Here is a 25,029-nt window from a genome sequence, read left to right on the forward strand (position 1 = left end):
GATTCAGACAGCAATCAACAATTGAGAATACAGGGACACACTTTCATAGACAATTAATAAAATATGTGGGCAGGTAGGTTATCCCAGCACCACCTCAGGTATTACAAAATAAAATTTTAATTTAGTGTTTATTAACATAGAAAACTAAAACAAAAATGTTGATCTTTCATACTATGAAACTTAAAGGTCATAGTTTATTTATCAAATATGACATCTTATTTCTCAAAGCTTTCACTATGCTAGATGTCTTCATGTGTGAGGTGGTATGTACTAGTGATAGAAGAATTTTACTCATCTTTGTTATTGTTTCCCAAACTAACTTTTTTGTAAGCCATTTTCCCAATAAACATATTCTATAAAAACGAAAGTCTCTCAACATTCCTTTCCTGATCTGATTTGAAAGGTGGTGGCTTACATTCATATTTTAAAGTGATTCACTGGAGACAGTCTCTGATACAGAATATGTGCATGACCTATATTTGCTTATTTATTCAGCATAAGATGATCCTAGTTCGATCAATAATTTTTCATTTTTGTGACTCATTTTGTCAGTTTGTTCTCTCTGAGATAATTCCTCTTTCTCTAAGATTATACTGGATCAGAAATGAAAATGAAGAAAAACACTGGAGTTTAAACAGAGTCTTTAAGATTTTTCATTTATTAGTTATTTTATTTACCTTTTAAATGTTATTCCCCCTCCCGGTTTTCCTTCCATGAATCTCCCACCTATCCCCTTTCCTTTTGCCTCTAAGAGGGTACTCCCTACCCATCACTCCAGCCTTGCCCCTCTTGCATCCCCATGCTCTGGGGCATCAAGCCTCCACAGGACCAAGGGCTTCACCTCCCACTGATGTCAGAGGAGGGAGTCCACTGCTACATATATAGTAGGAGCCATGGATCCCTCCATGTGTACCCTTGGGTTAGTGTTTTAGCCCCTAGAGCCTCTGAGAGGTCAGGTTAATTGATATTGCTGTTCTTCCTGGAAGGGCTGAAGGAGCAGTCTATAAGATTTAATGAGGAAAAAAAGAATGAGTATAGGTGGAAAACACTGGAGTAAGAGAAAGTGAGATTTAGAAAATAATAGGACAACATATTCAATATATTCTGAGTTAGCTCTAAAGGAATACTAATTTATTGCTTTAGCTGGAAAATTATGTACTGTGATCAAGTAACAAGAACACATTTCCAGTATTATACTTAGTAAATACAAGACTCTGCAAAGAAAAGATTTTGAACATTTTTACTCTCTAAGAATACTTTCCTAGAATAAGGAAAAACACGTTGCTTTATGGAAAGGTCTATATTAGAGTGTAGGATTTACATGGATCTTAGTAATACTGGGCTCCCAAAAAGACAATAAGAGGATCCTGACCACTACAGTTCTAGAACTTCAATAAAGAGTACTTTGATTAAGAATCAAAAAATGAACAACAAAATATAACCAACTATGATATGCAAAACCTTCTCCTCATTCATGGATTGGCATATTTGCTATAAAAAAAAACAAAACATTTAGCACAGTATCTAAACTTCACTTTAATATTTAAAGTTTGGTTCTTTTAAGTATAATCGTCATCTTTGACAATAGTATGTGTTTTCAAGTTTGTATTTTCCTGTTAATAAACTTTGCCTGGATGTCACTGAATCATGAGCTCATTGTTAATTTAGTAAGTCCATAAAGTGTTATTTCATAATAATATAATAAAAATAATCATCATTTTTATAATTCCTGTTTTCTTTCAGCTCCAAGATTTAGCGTCTGAGGACAGAGAAGAGATGACAATGTCTTCAAACCACACCAACCTTAGAGACATTTGGTACACCATGATTGGGATCCCAGGATTAGAAGATGTACACATTTGGCTCTCCATCCCCATCTGTTCACTGTACATAGTGGCCCTAATAGGCAATATCCTATTAATATTCCTGATCTTCACAGAACACAGTCTTCATGAACCAATGTACCTTTTCCTCTCCATGTTGGCCCTGGCTGATATCATTCTATCTACAGTGACTACGCCAAAGGTTCTTGCCATCTTTTGGTTTCAAGCCAGAGGCCTTTCTTTCGCTAGCTGTGTGTCTCAGATGTTTTTTCTGCACTTCATGTTTGTGACAGAGTCTGCTATACTGGTGGCTATGGCATTTGACCGTTATATAGCCATCTGCTTTCCACTAAGATATACTACCATTTTAACCCCTTCAGCAATATGCAGAATGGGCATTGCATCTGTGACTAGAAGCTTCTTAATCATTTTCCCCTTGGTCTTTCTAGTTTATCGACTCAATTATTGTGGGAGGAACATCATTCGTCACTCATACTGTGAACACATGGTCATTGCTAGGTTGGCCTGTGATAACATCAAAGTCAATATTTACTATGGAATGACTGTGCCTTTATTTTCCATAGGCCTAGACATTGTGCTTATCATCATCTCCTACACCCTTATACTTCATACAGTATTTAGAATCCCTTCTCGACATGCCCGACGCAAGGCTTTTGGTACATGTGGTTCCCATGTCTGTGTCATCCTTCTGTTCTATACACCGTCTCTCTTTACCTTTTTTGCTCACCGTTTTGGGGGCCACACTATACCACGTCACATGCACATTCTTTTTGCTAACCTCTATGTGGTGGTACCTCCTGCACTCAACCCTATCATATATGGAGTGAAGACAAAGCAAATTCAAGACAGGTTTTTCCAGCTGTGTGCTTTCACTAAGGCATGTTTTTGATGCAATCATGTAAGCTTGATCTTAATGTATAGAAACTAAATAACTAAAGAGCATCTGAAGTTGCTCCTGAAATCTTATGTCATGGCAGCATGAGAATGACAGTCATTTTTGAGTAAAAGGGATAATGTTGAGTTCCTAGTTGTCTGAGGATGGCTTAATATCTCTTCCACATTCAGGTCACTTTTAACATTCCCCAGAGAAATAAGAAAGGGCTCATACTCTCAAACCAAGCAACTGAAAGTAAAAATCCAAGCCGGGCGTGCTGGCACATGCCTTTAATCCCAGCACTTGGGAGGCAGAGGCAGGCAGATTTCTGAGTTCGAGAACAGCCTGGTCTACAGAGTGAGTTCCAGGACAGCCAGGGCTACACAGAGAAACCCTGTCTCAAAAAAATCAAAAAAAAAAAAAAAAAAAAAAGTAAAAATTCCATATCCCATATCAATCTGTAAAATATACATATATATATGTATGTATATATGAGTATACACATTCTATGATTTGAAAGCTTAAATACAATGAGCTGCATAATAATCCAAAAAGTGCCAAGCATAAAGTGAAAATAATCCGTGTATTATTTTACTATGAATTGAATACTAGTCTGCATTTCATTAATATGAAATTTTCCAGAAAAAAAGAAATCTTCATTAATCTTCCCTTCTTAGGAAATCCTAGTACATGCAACATTAAAATATTCAGAGTCAGAACAGGAGTATAATATAGAGAGGATTCAGCCTCATTAGCATATGTGTGAATTAAACTATTGAAGTTAATAAAATTTCTTTCTCCCTAAATTAAAGATCAATTCCTCTCCTGGTCATTATAGATGACAGTGTGGACTTCAGGATTCCAACCTTTTCATATTTGCAATTGATAACAGTGAAAAAAATACTCATTAGGCAGTAAATATCATGATAGGATGTCAGGGCATAAAACAAATAAAGTGAATAAATATGGAAAGATTCCAATTAGTCACTTAAACAAGAACATATGTAACATATGTAACTCTAGTGTTTATACATACTCACAGCATTGAGAGTGATGGTGAACTAAAGAATAATTTTATGAATGTCCTTGGTATATTTGTTTAAAATGCATTTTAAAACTTGCTGTGGTAGAACTGCCACAGGAAAAGTTGCAATTAAGGCCTTATACAGAAATAAAGCTTTAAAAGTTTTACAGAGAAGTGAGTAATGTTTGCATAAAATTAAAGAAGAACAAATAAAATATCATTTATATTGTAGAAATGTTTAAGGAAAGACTTTAGCAAAAAATAAATTTAAAACTAAATGCTCTATCAATATCTCTTTTACAAGAAAGTCGTATTGCACTATCGTATTATTTTATGATTATATAGGTAGCTATTCCTGTTTTCTTTATGTGGTATAGTCTTAAATACAATTATTGTCATGTTATATATTCTATTAAATATCCAAGTCACCCAGGAAAATAGGCAAGACTTTAGATTTCCTTAATATCATTACATCCCTTACTATCATATCAAGTGTGTTTAGCTTTCTGATTGTAGTGTTTCATTATTGACAGGAGTAGTTTAAAACTTTTCTTTTACAGAAGCATTGACAGAGTGTTATGGTGGCTATTTGACAATATCTAACTCTAGGTAGCAGTTATCAATGGACAAGAATACATATAATTATTTGTTCACAAGGTATATGTTTCAAAATTCAAATGTATATAATCAAAACAAGCAACAACTCTATAGATGAAATGTACCTATTAATGTCTATCAATAAAATTCACATCTACTTATAAATTATTCAGTACTGGAAAATTTTATAAAGAATAGAATTTTTCTGGTCATCATCATCATTACTGTGAATTTAAGAAGACCTAAGTACTGAGTGTGTAAAAGTGGAGAAAAAAAGGCTATACCAAAGGGATGTGTACTTCATTATCTCAATTCTGAGGATGCTAATTTTTTGTATTTCTATGAGCAAATAACTAGAGAGACAAGACACTGAACACCCCTTGCTATGAGAGAAATTGCAACATTATCTGGCTGCTTTTTAATATTTTTGTCCGAGAAGTCATAGTGTGGGTTGTTGCCTTTGATAGAGTTTTTATGATTCTGTCTAACATGTTGTTTCAGAATGATGCTAGTCTCATACACATTCAATGTGCCTTTGGTTTCCAGTTAGATTATTCAATTGCTTAATTGTTTGCTTTAATTAAGTTATCCTTGGGACTATAAACACTCCCTGTTTTTTCTCAACTCCACTGAGTCTTGAATCCCTTGGCATTATAAAAGCTATAAGGCCAGTCCTGAGGTGAGTCCTGGGTGCCTAGATTAAGGAGATACAACCTATCTCACAGAACCCAGCACTACAGCATAAAGGAGGTAACAACATACAGTTGAAGAGTTGATGGTTGCTGCCTTCGTAGGATATTTTCTGATATCTTAGACTAAGAGCATCCTAATTCAAATTAGAGATACTATGGGTCTGTCACCCCATGCCTTTTCATAATATTACACTTTAACATGAGAGCTGTTCTAATGATCTAAGGTTTCGGGGAGAAGTCTATCTTTGACTATTGAAGTTATATACACTATCAATGGGTACAGTTTAACAAAGGTCAGACAATATCCAAGCAAAGTGTCATTGAAATTGCTTAATACCATTTCAAACAGATGGGTTTTTTTCATGAGGGATAATTAGCTAAGAATGTTAATGATGTATAATTTTCAATATGGATACAAGCAAACATAAGGTTATTGATAACTCCATCACACCCAATTGCTGGATAGGTATCCTTGTGAGGAATAATACCTGGTTTTAGATTCCAACCCCCTACCCCAGTTTTCTATGTGCTTTTCTTTATTGATTTCAGTTCTCTAATTTAACCCCTGCCCCTTAAAAATTAAGTGCAACAGAAGCTTCCCTCAGTATTTTAAGACAGAAATGAGATAAAAACACATAAGGGATCTTGGTGTTGTGGGTGACAAAGCCTGAGCTCCAGCAAAGAAAGGCCTGACATTGCTAGAATTCTCATGACGTATTTTACTTATTGGGCTCTTCACTATGCATATTTTGCACTTGTATTATAAGTTTTTGGAAATAGCATAGTTTTGATGTGGGTTAAAAGTAAAATGAGATGTAAAACAGACAAGTTCTTTGTAGTGATATAATTAGAAATAGAATGAAAAGTTAAATTTATGCACATTTAAGTAAAAAATCTATGCACAATAGGATTTATAGTATAATACAGATTTTTTAGTGGTGGTCTATGAATTCTTCTGGCTAATTGCAGAATAAGTAGAATCCAAAGACTTTCATAGACTATTTTCTTGATCAGGGCAAGCACTGATTATTAGGGAGAAAAGTGACATGATGTGCATTATAGTAAATTGGTGATTTCCAGGGCAGGACTTAATGAATGGGATGGAAAATGGAGCCCAGATAAGTAGTGTGAGTACCATGCCATCTCTACTTCATAACCTCTGGTTATCTAAGCCATTCTCTATGCTAAAATGCCTTGTGTCTCCTGAAGATCTATTTTAACATGAATACACATTTAGAAATGTAATACTTTGAGAATAAATTATAAAGGTGTGAATAAGACATGAAGGTAAGATTGCACAAGCTTGGCTATGGATCACAAAATGGAACAGACTGGAAAGATCAAGTCCTAGAATTATGTAAAGTCAATACTATCAAAAAGTAGAAAAAAGTGTCTTCTAACCAAACCTGCTTTCTCATGTGTATTGCTACCATCTTACAGAGTCATTTACCACCCAGTACACCCTCTAACTGCAAGAAAGCTGTGCTTCGCCTGTGATGAAACCCATTGTCTCTCTCCTGAAGTGTTCCTGGACCCTGAAGGGAACAACTATCCAAGTGAGAAAACGGCTATCTCTTAGATGAACTTGTACAATCTCTCTCATTGTTGAACTGTCTTTAGTTCTACTTAAACAAAATAATTTAGGTTCTTCTGCATGCATGCAAACTTCCATCATCTCAGTATTTGGAAAGTCAAGAAAGGAAGATTAAGTCAAGACAGTTTGGGGCTTAAAACATGAAATTGCCTCAAAGACAACCTTCTGTATCATGTCTTCTAGATCTTTTATAACAAAGATTTGCTGACATGTTCTTGTGCTTCACAACACTTTTAAAATCAATTTTGCCTTTTTCAGAAGCTATATTATTTTAAAAACGTTTTGAAGTTAGTATTTGCTTTTGTTGTATTAACAGATGTGGAACAAATATAAAGATTTGAAATCTTCCATATGGTCCATTTTCTGAATTTTGTTCTGTCTCAATAGAAAAAGTACAAAAATCATTTTCATTGAATTTCTTTTATCACGATAGAATTTAAAGATGTCTGATTGTATTGCTCCTTCAATTCATGAATATCTCATTCCTCTGACCTAAACTAAAAGAAAAATTCCTAATATTCATTTATTTCCCCCCAGTTATGTTTTGCTATACTTGAGAGATGATCCTTTTGACAGTTACCTATCTGGTACCTTCCTGCTGTTGACAATCTTATGCTACCAACACTTGTCAACACAAAATGACTTGCCTTTCATTAATTCTTTTCTCATGGAGACTTAATATAATTTTATTTCAACTCTTATTCAATACAACAATAATGATTACATTGATTAATGACAGTAATAATAATAATATTGTGTCATCAAGTAAAATTATCATACCAATATTAAAATAAGAACACATAGTAGAATGCACAAAATGATTTGAAAAACATGGAATGTGGGATATATGGCACAAATATGATATTAGCAAGTGGGAAAAATAAGGTGTGCTGAGTTAGAATAGGATTAATGGCTGTTTAGCAGAAACACATGCAGATTACAATCATGAAATATAAGAGCATAGCTGTGAAATCAAAATGATAAGATAATGTGGCATTGTATACAGTGAGGACTACCTATAGTTTTTGGTTTCCTTTTATTCCATACAAATTGATAAAAAAATAAAAAGGAGCAAACTCCTCAGTGATGTGTTGCACATTAAAGGATGGTAGTTTGGTTGACACAATAATATTCCTACCCAAAAGATGATAATCTGGGGTGTCAGGGTGGCCAAGTGGTCTAAGGCAACAATCTCTAGCTCATCTTCCAAAAGACCACAATAGTATCCTGACGACATCTCAAAAAATCCAGAAAAGAGAAATGGAATAAACATTAGAAATCATCAATCAGGAAAAAGCATTTCACAGACTTTCATTTTGATGCTAACATAGTAGTTTGAGAACAGTTTCTAGAATCCAATTCAAACAAACTTATGGTTTGTACAATTATTACAGTTTTCACCATTGCCACTATTATAAGTGATATAAAATTTAGGTTTATTTTCCTATTCATAAAATGGTCCTTTTTGTTATCTATATATTATGAATGACTGAAACCTCATTGCCTATTTTATTATTTTTCTTTTTAAATAACTTTCTCAAATCATTTCTGAATTACTTTCTCAAGAAATGAAGCCAAAGTTAACCATGATTCTTGATTTTTTCCATCACTATTTCCAGTATCAGAAAAGAGACTAAAAGATGACATCATCAACATATTTAAATCATACCAATCTCAGAGACATCTGGTATACTATGATTGGGATCCCAGGACTAGAAGATGCACACGTTTGGCTCTCCATCCCCATCTTTTCTATGTATATAGTAGCTGTTATAGGCAATACACTCCTAATATTGCTGATCTCCACTGAGCGTAGTCTTCATGAACCCATGTACCTTTTCCTATCTATGTTGGCCGTGGCCGATATCTTCTTGTCCACAGTGACCATTCCAAAGGTATTAGCAATCTTCTGGTTCCAAGCTGGAGGCATTTCTTTTGCTAGCTGTGTGTCTCAGATGTTTTTCCTCCACTTCATCTTTGTGACAGAGTCTGGTATACTACTCTCCATGGCATTTGACCGTTATGTGGCTATCTGCTACCCACTAAGATACACCAACATTCTAACCCCATCTGTCATCATCAAAATGGGCATTGCATCTGTGACTAGAAGTTTCTTCATCTGCTTCCCCCTGATCTTTCTTGTTTATAGGCTCACCTATTGTGGGAGGAATATCATTCGTCATTCATACTGTGAACACATGGGCATTGCCAGGTTGGCCTGTGACAGCATCCAAGTCAATATTTACTATGGATTGGTTGTAGCTCTATTTTCCATATGTCTAGATGTAGTACTTATTATTGTCTCATATGCTCGCATACTTTGTTCTGTGTATAGAATACCTTCCCAAGATGCCAGACTAAAAGCTCTGAGTACATGTGGCTCCCATGTCTGTGTCATCCTGTTGTTTTATACACCAGTTTTCTTTTCTTCCCTTGCTCACCGTTTTGGAGGTGACAGCATACCACTGCATGTTCACATCATCCTTGCTAACCTCTATGTTGTTCTGCCCCCCTCCCTCAATCCCATCATTTATGGAGTAAAGACCAAGCAAATTCAGGAGAGAGTTGTTCAGTTTTTTTCTTTGAACAAGGTAATTTGTTGATGTAATACAAACCATGTGGACATAAAACAGATTATGTTTCCAGTTTTTCTATAAAAACTCTTAAAGTTAAGAACACTTGAAGATATTGTGAATATATTTTGGTAACTTAATAAAAAAATTGCAATTTTAGTAAAAGAGACAATGTTAAATTCTTATAGATTATGTGTCTTCAGTTCAAGTCAGTATTATTATTTACTATAATCAAATAATAAATTATACAGAACTCATAAATTAACAATACTTTATCATATCTATTTACAACTCCATTTATTATATTTTTCTATATATAATTGTTCTAAATATATAATTGTTCCATGTGTTTTAGTTACCTTCTCACAGTTTCTCTTCTGTACAATAATGTACACTTGATCTTAGCCAAAAGAACAAGAAGCGATTGTACAATAATGTAAAGTACATAGAAAATTTTTTAAATTAGTCCAGCCTAGCCAATTGTGATATGCATTTCTTTACAGAGCCATTAACCCTGATCAACAAATGTAAAAAATTTTTAAGACAAAATTATTTTAATATCATAAATTTCATATCATTAAAATTAATTTCTTATGAAATTGCCAACAAAGCCACCAATTAAATTATCATATCAAGCAAAATTAATATACTTATATACTTGACATGACATTCTATTATGATACTGTAGCAAATATCTGTTGACTTGCTTTTTTTTTTTTTTTTTTAACAATATAGTAGATGACATTATGCCCTGGTATTTGTGAGGAACTTTGAAATAATATATTACCAGAAATGCTTAAATTCTGTTACAAATTTTCTGTTAACAAATTTCATAGATATGATGTAAATTTTGTTTTAAATGCTCATAGTGAAGAAGAGAAATTCACCTTATAATGATTGTTTCAGTTTTACATGACTATGGATCATTTTGGTCTAAATGTTCCCATGAGACTTCTGTTTTGTTTTCAGTATTTTCTTGACTATCCCATGTTAGTGTAGTTTCAGGTAGATGGCAATAGGTTAGAGAGACGATTCAGAAGTAAAGAGCACTTTCTACTGTTGTTGGGAATTTGAGTTTGGTTCCCCTCATCCATGTTAAATGGATTAAAGCTGTCTGTTACTCCAAGAGGTCCAGCACCCTCCACCAGTACCCATATACACACAGACACATCCACATAAGTAAAGATAAAATCAATATGGTTTAAAAATTAGTGCTTCTGTTTACAAAAACAGGCTTCAGCAACAGATAGACATTCTTAACAACTATGGACCTAAAGAACATTTGCATTGGCAATGCAAGAGATAATGCAAAAAGAGTGGTTCTGAGTCCAGGTACAGGAAGGGGTTTAACAGCCAATGACTGAATGGTTAGGTCAGAACTCACACAAAGAGAATGCAACAGTCTGTGTGTGGGCATGTGTGTATGTGTGCGCACACACTCTTATGTTTCTGTGCATGGGTGTGAGTATGTGTGTCTATGCATGTGAATATGTGTGTGAGCATGTATATGTGTGTGTGTGTGTGTGTGTGTGTATTTATCCATGTGTGTATATGTCTACTTTCGACTTTTGTTTCTGTTGTCTTTTTACTTCTTTTTTTCAAAATGCAGAAAATAAACCCTGAGAAATCGTCATGAGAGATAACAATTGGATTCTGAGCCTAAATGATGGATTTTACAGATTGCAGTGACTCTGGATCATTGCTTTTCCTTGATTAGGAATCTATTTCACATATGTCATGAAACTTAAAATTATGATGTGCATCATCCATATCAAAAGGAACTGGGAAAGTTGATTTGAAAATAGTAACTGTTTTTAAAGGATGAAACAGTGAACTTATTACAGGAAACTATGTCAAAATTATACAGAAAATAAAATTAAACAAAGTAAAAAGGATGAATAAAGTGGCTGGAGAGAAGGCTCAGCAGTTAAGAGCACTGGCTACTCATCCAGAGTTTGCAATTCCCAGCAACCAATGGTGGCTCACAAACATCTATAATGTGACCAGATGCCCTTTTCTGTGTGTCTGAAGACAGCGAAAGTGTACTCACAAACATAAAATAAAGAAATGATTGGTAGGTTAGGGAGCAGGGTGAGGAGAGGTTATAGGGGGCTTTGGGGATAGCATTTGAAATGCAAATGAAGAAAATATCTAATAAAAATTCCTCGAAAATAAAAGAAAAAACACATTAATAATAAAAACAAATTTTAAAGTGATGACTCAAGAATCCTGTGACTTTGAATAATTTTATTTATCTGGTAAACACTTACCAGAATATATAGTTTCTAGGATATAATATGGGCTTATGCCTAAGCATTACATTACTAAGAATCAAAAATCCGCTTCTACTTTGAAACCTATTTTAAAGTAGGGTTTTATTATAGGAAGGTCCAAAGACTATAGTACTGGTGTCATGGAAATATATGTTATTTCCAAAGTCATTTCATTAAAGATGAAAAATTTTTAAAAATTAAATAAAGTAGGAAACTACTTTATCTTTCTATTTTTAATTGCAAATATGTATATTAAACACTAATATTAGTGACTGACATTATGAACATTCTATAAGTATTAATAATCACTTATTGTAATACAGTATTAACGCATTTAGCTTTCAATTATTCTTGTTCATCTTGGACTCAGTAGGTGTTTTAAAACCTGTACATTTGCTGGAAGTTTTACAAATGTCATAAATGACTAAGAAGTACTACTCATGTTGTGAACCTTGGAGAAGAACCACCACCTCATTAAACCAGGATAATCCCAGAATGTTCCTTATATCTACAAATAAGTGGGATTTTTGTCATTCATCAAATAAATTTGTCTTAGAGACAAACAGAGATAAACACAGAAAACTATACCTAACTTTAAGGCAGATCTGTGGAGCTCAGTACTAATAAATACATCTGCAAAACAGCTCCTACACCTAAGGGTCAGTGAACATTGCAGAAGATGGGGCTGAAAGCTTGTATATAAGGCATTATCTATTAGTCATGTCAGAAACCACATCCACTAGGTCTCACCAAATAATTGTTCAAACATGGATAACAGCAATCAACATGCTGAAGAGGATGTGAGAAAGCTCATGAGGTCTCAGCCTCATGAAGTAAAAGTAGATAAGGAATACAAGAGACAGAAAATTATTTTTCCCAGGGAAGAGCACACTAATTGCTTATCCAGTATCAAGTGCTTAGCCCTGAAAATGTACACACAAGTAACATTTCAGAAAGTGGGCAGGTTATGTTTAGGAGTCTATATGTATGCACAGACACATACATGCATTTAATAATTATTAAAAAGAGAGGCCATCAATTTGAAAGAGAGGAAGGAGGAGTATACAGAAGGGTTTGAAGGAAGTAAAGGGGAAATTATATAATCATATTGTAACCTCAAAACTAAAATAAATAATGAAGATTGCTTGACTTTGCTTTGTAAATACGAATTGTCACAGTTATGAAAGCACCATAATCACACACTGCTGATTGAGAGCAGATGTTGCACACACACACACACACACACACACACACACACATATATATATATATATATAAAGCTGATACACATTCCATGTACTTGTTAGCTGTAAGTATATTTTGATCTTTGAGTGTAATTCAATTATCTTTTCTTTCTCTAGAGTCCTGCTGTCTTTAGTTTCTACTACAGCAAAAGCTAGAACTTGGATAATGAGATAGAAAACTGTTGAAGAAGGAAAGAAAAGAAACCCAGCAGAATCTTTCTGTCACAAAAAGAGGAAGAGACACAAGCGCAGAAAGGTAATAGAGACCATAGATTCAGTTTCTCAGGCTTGGCTGGACATTTATTGTCATTTTTCACATTGTTGGACTACAGCAATAACACTCGATGTGCATTAATGATACAGGTGGAAATATCCCATTTTCTGCTTGACTATCTGAAGAAAAGTCCCCGACACACCATATCAATCATGGCAGAGTCAATGGAGTGCTGATGCCCATGTAGCATGATTAGTATAAGAAAGGGTGAAAGAGCCTTGCATTTCTTCCAAAGTGTAAGGGACATCAGAGTTTTTCATCCCACTGCAAGAAATTCACAAACCATGACCACTTCCTTCCCCTGAACTTGCCAAGCTCAGAAGGCTTTGGGCAGGTGAGTATATATGCAATATTCCTGATATATATATCATATATATCATATATCATATATATATATGATATATATATCACAGTCTTCAAAGGGAGAGAAAGCAGGCTTCAAAACTTGAGGACTATGGCTGAAGGCTACAAATGAGTCCCTGAATACAGGAGAAAAAAAGCCTATTACAGCTCAATAGAAGCCACAGAACCAGCCTATCACTGAGGAAAGAAACAAGGTGTAAATATCAGCTGGGTAATCTAGGCCATTCCAAAACTAAGATGCAGGCTTCCCTGGTCCTCTCACAGGATCCTAGAGATAGACCATTTTTTACTTTGGTGTGCTTTTGACAAGCAGGTAGGTGTGAACTAATGAGACCTGTGGAGGAAAGGGATCCTTTAGTACAGATTATCAACTTCCAGTGTGCAGAAATATTGTTTGATGAATTTACATTATACCATAGCCAAGATACCCTTTAAAATTAAAGTATGACTGACCCTTACAGGAAAGGTTGGAGTTTTAGACATATTCTATATAAACAGGACATTGAAGTAGAGTTAGCACTACAAAAGCAAGTAAAAACAGAAAGTTCTCCTTAACAAACTTCAGATAATAACTTGAAAATATTACTACAGCAGAATTGGTTGTACTATAATATTTCCTCAAAAATAATGTTCTCAAGTTTCTTGAAAACTTTAATTTTTAACTTGTAAGATGAAGAACATTTAAATAAAGTGTAAGAGTTGTAAAAAATGAACTATGCTGTAAAATACAATAGCAGCTGCAGCAAAAATGTTAACTACAAACTAAGTTGTTTCACCATGATTTTTGATACATTTAAAACATTTTCTTAATGTTTTTCTGTAGAGATATTGACTGAAGATTAATATTAGGAATTATAAGTTGTGGTTTTAAGAAATATGCTTTGTACATTTTGTTATTAAGAATGTAATTTTATTCATTTGTAAAGCTACTTTCATTCATACACAAATATTTAAAATCAGAGATGTTAGTAAGTGTGTGTCATGATTATCTGAATAACATTACTGTAAGTGAAATAAAAGATGCCCAAAATTTAGACTGACCTTATTAACACCAAAACTATACAACAGATATAAGCATTTGGTGAAAATTTGAGTGAGTGCAATAATATGTGGCAAACACTAGAATATGAAAGAAATTTTCATCATCTTGGCTATGCCAATAGATTCATGATAATGAATATTCTAAATGTATTCCCCTTTCTCATCAAATTTTATATGTACATCTTATAGTAATCAGGTTGTTTGTAATTATACCTCCATAATCTTGCTTTAACTTAGTGAATGAATGTTGTACATAACATTTTATATTTTTATTATAAATTATATAAATATTTTAAAGACAGTTACATTAACAAAGAGATGATGCAAGCCTTATCATATGTGGTTCATTTTGATGTTTTTGTTTTCTGCTTATTGTTCAATGTTTTTTAACTTTCAGCAAACATCAGACCATTTTAAAGCAAAAGAAACACAAGGGTAGCAGTAAAGCATAGTTGGTGAAGATAAATGAAGCAGAAAATACATTCAAATCTCATCATAAAATGCACCCTAAAAATTTGAGAGATCATTCATTGCCTGGTTGAAAAATATATTGACAGAATAAAGAATAATATCTACCTATGAATTTTTATGGAGATATTAAGTTACAAAATTATTTCTGTTACATAATCACAGTAATAGTTTACCTGTCACTGGGGATTTAAGTGAAAGAAGATAAAAATCAATAATATTTTCATATGGTTTGAATGGCCTTCCTATGGTAGTCATTACTTGTATTGACACAAGTGTCTCTGTTACCCTCCATAGTGTGGGGACTTTGGAAGCTGTGGGATATTGGTCAACACATCACTAAAATTATTTGTTTATTTTACTCCTGTTAAGTGACTAAACAATCCAATCTCATAGGCTTCATTTATCTTATATTCCAAGTGGCTGACCCAATAGCAGGACTTTGTGAATACAATAAATATGTTGTTAAGATAAACAAAAATAGATTGAGATAATGATCAATAGTAATCATCAAATTCTTTTTAACAAAGATATCACTTCATAATGAATAAAAGAAGAAATAGGTATCTAAGTAGCCACAAAAGTTATAAATTTTTTGAAACTATATTTAGATATAGATTTTATGAATAAATAAATAATTTGAAACTTAAAGAAAATGGGAAATGTTCACTTAAAATTTAAAAAAAAACTTAAATCAGGTTTAAAAGATGATTCTGAGTACATTACATTTTTATTTGCATACCCTAGTTTGTGACATTAAATACAGTACTATAGAAGTTAATTTCAATGTCTTAAAACAGCTAAAGGAGAGAATTTACAATATGGAAAGCATCGTTAAACAGTAGCTAATACATATAGTTATGTTTACTTACTGAATTTCACCTTTTGTAAAACTGCATGTTGACTTTCAAATGTATTCACAGCAGATGTAAGGTTTTAGGTTCCCTTCAAGAACAGTCTCTGAATTCTCACTCGTATCTGTTGAGTCTTGATACTGTATATAATGGGGTTCATCAAAGGTGGAAAAAGGATGTAAACATTGCCCATGAGGACATGAACCAATGGTGAGAGATGCTTCCCAAAGCGGTGAACCATAGTCAGACCAATGATGGGGATGTAGAAAACCAAAACAGCAGAGATGTGAGATACACATGTTTGCAAAGACTTGATTCTCTCCTCCCTGGATGCAATGGACAGAACTGTATACAGGATCATAATATATGACATTAATATTAGCACTGAATCTAGCAACAGGTTGCTGATCACCAGAGCTAGACCATAGATGCTATTGAAACGGATATCTCCACAGGCCATTCTAATTAAGTCTTGGTGTAGGCAGAAAGAGTGGGAGAGGAAATGAGGCCGGCAGTAATTTAAGAACTTCAGGCGGATAATAACTGGAGGAATGAGCATAGAACTCCTACATAAGATGGCCACTCCGATTTTCAGGATTCTGTCATTGGTTAGGATGGAGGAATAGCGTAGAGGGTTGCAAATGGCAATGTAGCGGTCAAAGGACATGGCAAGGAGGACAGAAGACTCCATGAAGGACAAACCGTGAATGAAGTAAGACTGTGCAATGCAGGCATCAAGGCTGATCTCTTGAAGGAAGCCCCAAAGGATACCGAGTACCGTGTGCACAGTGGACAGCCCCATGCATAGGTCTGTGAGGGCTAACATGGCGAGGAAATAGAACATGGGCTGGTGCAGGCTCAGCTCAGTCCGAATCACATGAAGTACCATACAATTTCCCAGGAATACTGTCACATAGATTATAAAGAATGGAACAGATAGCCAGAAGTAATAAATTTCTAAACCAGGGAAACCAGTCAGAGCAAACCTGGAACTAGTGTAGTTTGTGACAGAGAGAGCAGACATTGGTAGAGGATTGAAAATTCCTTTGGAAAAATTTTTGGATATAACTTTTCAATGCTATAATTTCTAATAATGCCTACCTGGTTTTTAGAAGAAAATAAAATATGGTACAGTTTCCGTGAACAACAAGATACATACATGTTCCTTTGATGTTATCATGGAGAAAACCTGTTTTCTCGATACAGACCTTTCAGTACTAGTGTTGAGGGATGCCATGAAACCTGTGAATTTTATGCAGGATCAGTAACACCCATGGGCTTATGGGATTTAGCTTGTAGAACAGTCTTCTAGGAGTCTGCCCAGTCCTAAAGGATAACAGTATTCAGTCACTCATTTGTTATGATGCTCAAGAGAATTTTTCTCTCTGCTATGACATCTGGGGCTTTCAAATCTTCCCAGATTCAAATGATCTCAATAGAATTGGACTATTCAAATTAATGTATTTTTCAGAATATTATATATCTTATTATATATTATGTATGATTATATGTAATGATATCTTATATATAACATACTATATACAATTATATGTAATATTATATGTAAAATTATATGTAATATTGTCTATAATAAATTTCAGAAATCTTAGTGGAATCTAAAATTTCTGGCTTGTAAAATAGTTCTCAAATCTGTTTTCAATTACTCACCTACATGAATTTTACTTAACTTACTTTTTATCTATTTTTTGTCCAACTCTTTGCTATATGAGATTTTGCATTTCCTGAACATCAGGATATTGTCAATTGGCAAAATTTTCAATTATAGGATAACATAGTTGTTCCACATTTTAAGCTGTATAGTTTGAAACAACTATTTTGTAATATTCATCTTAGCTGTGTCTTTGTTATCTGTACAAGGAAAAATACATAAGTATATAGAATAATGCAACCACAAAAGAAAACAAAACAGGAACAACAAAATTTATGATAGTTTGTACCTGATTATCTGTAAGCATGCATGCATATGTATCTATCTGTCTATCTGTCTATCTATCTATCTATCTATCTATCTATCTATCTATCTATCTAATATATATATCTCCCATATCAGAGAAGAGTACACATGACTTTGCATGTTGATGAGTTAACATACAGGCAATTCTTTGATTATGAAGTTTTATAAATTATTACAATTTAAAAAAATAATTTAAGGTTTCAGAGAACAATAGCAATTCCATAGATATTTATCAAAAAGATTTTTTTATGGTTATGAAATTAAAACCTTCCAAAAGTTTAATGATTTAAATTTTGAACAAGTTCAACAGTTTTACATAATAAGAAATATTTAAATCTTACATTCACACATATTGGCTTCATCCTCAGGATAAAGCTCATTATGTACTTACTATCAATAAGAGGATGCAGCCTATAAATACAAAAAATAGTGAAAATCAACAGTCAATTGTCTTTATGTATTCTTTTTAACAAGGATCAATTCAAAATACCAGTGATTAATGCAATGTTTTTTTCAGATATAAGGCTTAGTTACTAGGATAGTAAAATTAGTCTAAAGTATGGGATTTGATCCCATTGCTTTATAAATCTTCTCCAAGACACCAGTGGCATAATGAATCTTTCCATTTTGTGATGTTTTATTTGTGTTCCTAACAGATGTACAGGCATCTGTTATGAAACAGTATCTCTTTGTTACATTGTAAACTCCTTTGTTTTAATGAAGGTTGTGTTTATTCCTATCCAAATAAAATGAACAATGAAGTGGACCTTTAATACTAAGCAAATATATTATTTAGAGTAATATCATAATATTTGATTTTAAGCTCTTATCATATTTTCTGGGTCAGATATCTTTATAAAAATATGAATAACTTTATATTTATTTTAATTTAAAATGTAATGTTTTGAATTCATTTATAACAATGTCTATAACTGACTAAAAGATTTTATAGTATGTCTATAGATTTGATCCAAAAATTCCAGTTCTTCTTTATTGTTTTTGTATATATTTACTGAATTTTAGTGTATGAGCATGACACACACTAAAGAATTTCCCATTAAGATCTAAAAATATTTTTATTTACATCATTGATTCCTCAACATGTTCATAAGCTATGAATTTCTAAGTTATATACATGATTTGTATGTATATAAGGTTTATATTTTGTAAATGATTATCTATTTTTTAATTTAACACATTTTAGTGAAACACTCTATCTAATCTATTTCACATTGTTCTACCTGCATGAGGCTTAATTTCTGTGTTGCAAATGTAAGTATATGTCAAATATGTAACTAGCTTGATTCTATTATTAAATGTCTTGAAAAATACAGAGTAATAAAAATTTTAATAATCTATTTATTATATCTAGAGAGTAACAGCAGTCAAGCAATATCACAGATATTCTTAGACAGATATGGATAATAATGCAGTAATTACTGCTCTAATCAAAGAGAAACAAAATGCAACTCATAGAAATATTTAAACAAATCATATTATTATAAAAGTATTTATACTAATACACAATCATACTATTAGTAAACCATTATCCATGAGAAGCACCATTAGCAAAATAAGGCAATATTGCATAGGTAATTATAATATTCATGACTAATTTACTAATAATTGAATTGACTTAGATTAAAAAATAATGCTTGGTATTATATTTTTAAATATAATATTATATATATATATATATATATATATATATATATATATATATGATATATTCACAAATAAGTTGATATTGGCCAAATAAGAACAGAATACCTAGGATACAATCTACAGAACTCAAGAAGGTTAACAAGCAGAAGGTCCTAAGGGATGATGCTTCAATCTCACTTGGGAGGGAGAAGAAAACAATCCCAGGAGACAAAGGGAGAAAGGGATCTGGGTGGGAGAAGGGAGGGGAGGAGGAGGGGAAAAGAGGAACATGATCCAATATGGGGCAGCAGGCAAAGGGGGGGATCAAGAGAGAAGTCCTGAGGGCCGGCAAAATGAATGGAAATATGCAACCAAGATGGTTGGGAGGTGGGAGGACCATCTAGAATATACCAAAGACCTGGGAAGTGAGAGACTCTCAGGACTCAAAGGGAGGGACCTTAGATGAAATGCCCAACAGTGGGGAGAGGGAATTGATACAGTCCGCCTCCAGTAAAAAGACAGACCATCAAGTGGAGGAATGGGGGTGCCATCCCACAGTCAAAAAGTTTGACCCAGAACTGTTCCTGTGTAAAAGTTCTGCAGGGACAAAACCAGAGAGGAGAATGAGGGAAAGGGAGTGACTGGCCCAACTTGGGATCTATATCAAGGCGAAGCTCCAAGGCCTGACATTATTACTGATGCTATGCTGTGCTTACCGACAGGAGTCTATCATGGCTGTCCGCTGAGAGACCAACAAGCAGCTGACTGAGATAGGTGCAGATAATTATATCCAACACTGGTCTGAAGCCAGGGACCCATGTGGTTGAACAAGGGAAAGGCTGGAAGAAGTTGAGGAGGAGGGCAGCCACATAGGAAGACAAGCAGTCTCAACTAACCTGGTCCCCTGAGATTTCTCAGATACTGAGCCACCAACCAAGCAGCATACACTAGCTAGTCTGAGACCTCCAACACAGGACTGCCTGGTCTGCCTTCATGGGGGAAGAGGCACTTAACCCTTGAAAAACTTAAGGCCCCAGGGAACGGGGAGGCCTTGCAGGGGGTGGATTTTTTGGAGACAGGGGGATGAAGAATGGGATGAGGAACTGTGGGAGGGCAGACCAGGCAAGGGGTAACAACTGGACTGTTAAAAAATAAAGGTAAAACGGCAGCCAATAGATTGGGGAAAGATCTTTATCAACCCTACATCCAATAGAGGGCTAATATCCAGTATGTAAAAAGAACTCAAGAAGTTTTCTTTTATGTTTTTTATTAGATATTTTCTTTATTTACATTTAAAATGCTATCCCAAAAGTTCCCTATACCCTCCCCCTCCCCCTTCTCCCCTACCCACCCACTCCCACTTCTTGGGCCTGGCATTCCCCTGTGCTGGGTCATATAAAGTTTGCAAGACCAAGGGACCTCACTTCCCAATGATGGCTGATTAGTCCATCTACTGCTACATATGGAGCTAGAGACAGGAGCTCAGGGGGTACTGGTTAGTTCATATTGTTGTAGCACCTACAGGGTTACAGCCCCCTACAACATCTTGGGTACTTTCTCTAGCTCCTCCACTGGGGGCCCTGTGTTCCATCTAATAGCTGACTGTGAGCATCCACTTCTGTGTTTGCCAGGCACTGGCATAGCCTCACAAGAGGCCACTATTTCAGGGTTCCTTCAGCAAAATCTTGCTGGCATGTGCAATAGTATCTGGGTTTGGTGGCTGATGGGATGGATCCCCAGATGGGGTAGTCCCTGGACAGTCCATCCTTTAATCTTACCTCTAAATTTTATCTCTATACTTATATCCTCTCATGGGTATTTTGTTCCTTATTCTAAGGAGGAATGAAGTATCCACAAGATGGTCTTCCTTCTTGGTTTTCTTGTGATTTGCAAAATGTATCCTGGGTATTCTAAGTTTCTGGGCTAATATCCACTTATCAGTGAGTGCATATCTAGTGACTTCTTTTGTGATTGGGTGACCTCACTAAGGATGATATCTTTCAGATACATCCATTTGCTCAAGAATTTCATAAATTCATTGTTTTTAATAGCTGAGTAGTACTCCATTGTGTAAATGTACCACAGTTTCTGTATCCATTCCTCTATTGAGGGACATCTGGGTTCTTTCCAGCTTCTGGCTATTATAAATAAGGCTGCTATGAACATAGTGGAGCATGTGTCCTTATTACCAGTTGTAAGATTTTCTGGGTATATGCCCAGAAGAGGTATTGCTGGGTCCTCTGGTAGTACTATGTCCAATTTTCTGAGGAACCGCCAGACTGATTTCCAGAGTGGTTGTACAAGCTTGCAATCCCACCAGCAATGGAGGAGTGTTCCTCTTTTCTCCACACCTCGCCAGCATCTGGTGTCACCTGAATTTTTAATCTTAGCCATTCTGACTGGAGTGAGATGGAATCTCAGGGTTGTTTTGATTTTCATTTCCCTGATGACTTAAGGATGTTGAACATTTTTCAGCTGTTTCTCAGCCATTCGGTATTCCTCAGCTGGAAATTCTTTGTTTACCTCTGTATCCCATTTGTTAATGGAGTTATTTGAATTTCTGGAATCCAGCTTCTAAGAACTCAAGAAGTTAAAGTCCAGAGAACCATATAACCCATAAAAATTGGCCATAATATTTATTACCTGAGAGCCCAACTATACTACTCTTGAGAATATGCCCAAAAGCTGCTCCAACATATAACAAGGACACGTGCTCCACTATGTTTATAGCAACATTATTTATAATAGCCAGAAGCGGGAAACAACCTGGATGTCCTTCAACAGAGGAATGGATACAGAAAATGTAGTTCATTTACACAATGGAATGCTATTCACCTATTAAGAATGAGGATATTCTGAGTTTGGCAGGCAAATGAATGGAACTGGAAAATTTCATCCTGAGTGAGGTAACTCAGACCCAAAAGGACATGCATGGTATGTACTCCCTAATAAGCAGGTATTAGTCAAAAAAGTGCAGAGTACTTAGGATACAATCCACAGAATTCATGAAAGTTAACAAGCCAGAAGAGCCCAAGTAAGGATGCTTCACCTTCATTTGGGAGGGAGAAGAAAACAATCACAGGAGGCAGAGGGAGAAAGGGATCTAGGATAGAGAGGGTATATGAAATACCCACAGAAGGAGATACAGAGACAAACTGTGGAGCAGAGACTGAAGGAAAGGCCATCCAGAGACTGTGCCACCTGGGGATCCATCTCACACATAGTTACCAAACCCAGGCACTATTATGGATACCAACAAGTGCTTGCTGACAGAAGCCTGATATAGCTGTCTCCTGAGAGGCTCTGCCAGAGCCTGACAAATACAGAGGTGGATGCTTCCAGTCAACCATTGAACTGAGCAAGGAGTTCCCAATGGAGGAGTTAGAGAAAGGACTTAAGGGGTTGAAGGGGTTTGCAGCCCCATAGGAGGAACAACAATCTCAACCAACCAGACCCCACTCCGCTGAGCTCCCAAGGTCTAAACCACCAAAAAAAGAGTACACATGGAGAGACCCATGTCTATAGGCGCATATGTAGCAGAACTTGGCCTTGTCAGACATCAAAGGGAAGAAGGACCCTTGTTCCTGTGAAGGCTTGATGCCCCAGTGTAGGGGAATGCCAGGACAGGGAAGCAGGAGTAGGTGGGTGGGTAGGGAAACACCCTCAGAGAAGCAGGGAGAGGGGGCTAGGATAGGGGGTTTATGGAGGAGAAACCATGAAAGGGGATGACATTTGAAATGTAAATAAAGAAAATATCTTATAAAAATTTCAAAGCAAAATGAAATTAAATAAAGTAAAGGTTGTTATGGATGGCCCTGGTGCTCCCTATATTTTGACGTTAATTCTGCTTTTCCAGGAGGGGTTGTCTAGAAGGAAGAATGAGTCAAGTCCTCAGGTGACTTCTGGTGAACCTTCCCCCAAGAAAAAAGGGACCAATCATTGGGCAAATAGGTAGAACTTCTGGGTTGAATGGAGGAAGAGAGGAAGCAGGAGGGAGAAAGGATTTTTGGAATGGGATAGGAGGGGACAAGATGTAGCTGCTAAAGTCTCGTAGTTTCTATGGCTGATCCAACACCACAGGAGTTAGATTTAATATGGTTTTCAAGATTAGGATTCTAGTTGTTGTGCCCAGAGATTTGGTTACCATTGTTTCTGAACTAAGTGTGTGTAGTATTTTCCTTCCCTCAGTGGTTTGACGGGGTTCCAAATAGAAAGGTAGGCAGCAAAGAATGGGTTTGCAGATGTGCACCACAAAGGCCATGGGCGTTTTGGAGCATGGGGCTGTCTTGATAGCAACCATCCAGTGGGAACTTAGTGAGGTGGGTAGAGAGGTTTTAGATCTCTGAGTCAGGGATTCTCCATGAGATAACAACAGGCCAGCCAGCCCACTGGGGCAGAGAGTAGTTGGGTGTAGTGCAGGAACTTGCAGTTATTTTTAATATTTCCTGCAATGAATGGTAATAAAAAGAAAGAAAATAATAAAAAAGTACTTAGAAATTTAATAAGATTCTGTCTAGTATAAAAATTTCAGATCTTAAAAAGTTATTTTTACTTCTTTCCTTCTGAAATAGTACTTGCAACAGCAGTGACATACAAGCAGAAGGTATTTACTACAGAAAAATGGATACAGAAAATAATGTATCACAACTAAATTGTCATTTAGTCTTAAAATAGAAAATCTTGTTTGATGTGTCATCATAACACATGTCATGTTATATATCACATGATACTTCATGTCAACATAGCACAGAAGTCATTCTTCTGTGTTTAGTAAGCCAGAAAAAGAAAGATCCATAGTCCTTAGAGACATATCCATTTTGTACCTTAAAGTATTTAGTTTCCGGAAAAGGAGAATTAAAAGTCTGTGAATAGAGTTTGGAAAAAAAATTGAAAAATGTTTTTAAAAAGTTAAAAGTTTCAAGTGATGCATATAATACTAACTATGGTTATTAAAATGTATATTATACACTGCAAATTACATGAGATTTGTCTCACACACACCCATGTCTGTGTGCATGTGTGTGCGTACACACACATACACACACACAAGCACACATGAATACCAAAGGTAACTATGTATATAATTGGCAAATTCCTTTGCTAACAGTATCAACACATCCCACCACTGCCACCCAAGAAGCAGAATGTGAAATTCTGGTTTGTATTGTTTTTTTAATTTTAGCCATTCTCACTAGAGTAAAATAAAATATGAAAAATAGTTTCAGTTTGCCTTTTCTAGTGGCTAAGGATATTGAAAAATAAATACTTGTACATATAAGCATATGAAATCTAAATATTTCTCAGTGTTTAATGTTTAAGTGCTCTGTATATTGTATGTGTCAATCCTCTATTAGACATATACCTGGCAAAGACTTTCCCTTCCTGTAGACTGGCTTTTCATTTGAATTAATGAATCCTTTGCAGTACTGAAGTGTCAGAGACCAGGTTGAGAAAGCCCAGGCATCTTACATCTCGGGGCATCCCGCAGCCCAGGCATCTTACATCTCGGGGCATCCTGCAGCCCAGGCATTTTACATCTCGGGCATCCTGCAGCCCAGGCATTTTACACCCAGGGCATCCCGCAGCCCAGGTGNTTTCACAGTATGCAGCTAGGAGCCACATAGTTCTTTGTCAAGAGCCCTTCCCCCTCTCTCTCTGCAAGGCCACTCCTGGGAACCAGCAAGACCTAAACAGA

General features: G+C 35.3%; 3 protein-coding genes across 3 annotated transcripts; 2 read left to right on the forward strand and 1 right to left on the reverse strand.

The window, feature by feature from the left end:
* The first annotated feature begins 1,776 nt into the window (after positions 1-1,776).
* On the forward strand, positions 1,777-2,733 carry LOC110331500 (olfactory receptor 52Z1-like). The gene has a single exon (XM_021212170.1). The coding sequence runs from the start codon at positions 1,777-1,779 to the stop codon at positions 2,731-2,733; it is 957 nt and encodes a 318-aa protein (XP_021067829.1).
* Positions 2,734-8,192: 5,459 nt separating this feature from the next.
* Positions 8,193-9,312, forward strand: LOC110329908 (olfactory receptor 52Z1-like). Its single transcript, XM_021209850.1, has one exon. It carries the CDS (start codon positions 8,266-8,268, stop codon positions 9,226-9,228), a length of 963 nt encoding a protein of 320 aa, XP_021065509.1. The 5' UTR covers positions 8,193-8,265; the 3' UTR covers positions 9,229-9,312.
* Positions 9,313-15,797: 6,485 nt separating this feature from the next.
* Positions 15,798-16,739, reverse strand: LOC110335418 (olfactory receptor 51V1-like). The gene has a single exon (XM_021217559.1). The coding sequence runs from the start codon at positions 16,737-16,739 to the stop codon at positions 15,798-15,800; it is 942 nt and encodes a 313-aa protein (XP_021073218.1).
* Between the last annotated feature and the right edge of the window lie 8,290 nt (positions 16,740-25,029).

The sequence above is a fragment of the Mus pahari genome, chromosome 1 (genome assembly GCF_900095145.1).
Source record: "Mus pahari chromosome 1, PAHARI_EIJ_v1.1, whole genome shotgun sequence".
NCBI classification, from domain to species: Eukaryota; Metazoa; Chordata; class Mammalia; order Rodentia; family Muridae; genus Mus; species Mus pahari.

What these genes read in the sequence shown, in the direction of transcription:
- LOC110331500 (XM_021212170.1), top strand. Translation starts at nt 1,777, where the DNA reads ATGACAATGTCTTCAAACCACACCAACCTTAGAGACATTTGGTACACC.
- LOC110329908 (XM_021209850.1), top strand. Translation starts at nt 8,266, where the DNA reads ATGACATCATCAACATATTTAAATCATACCAATCTCAGAGACATCTGG.
- LOC110335418 (XM_021217559.1), bottom strand. Translation starts at nt 16,739, where the DNA reads ATGTCTGCTCTCTCTGTCACAAACTACACTAGTTCCAGGTTTGCTCTG.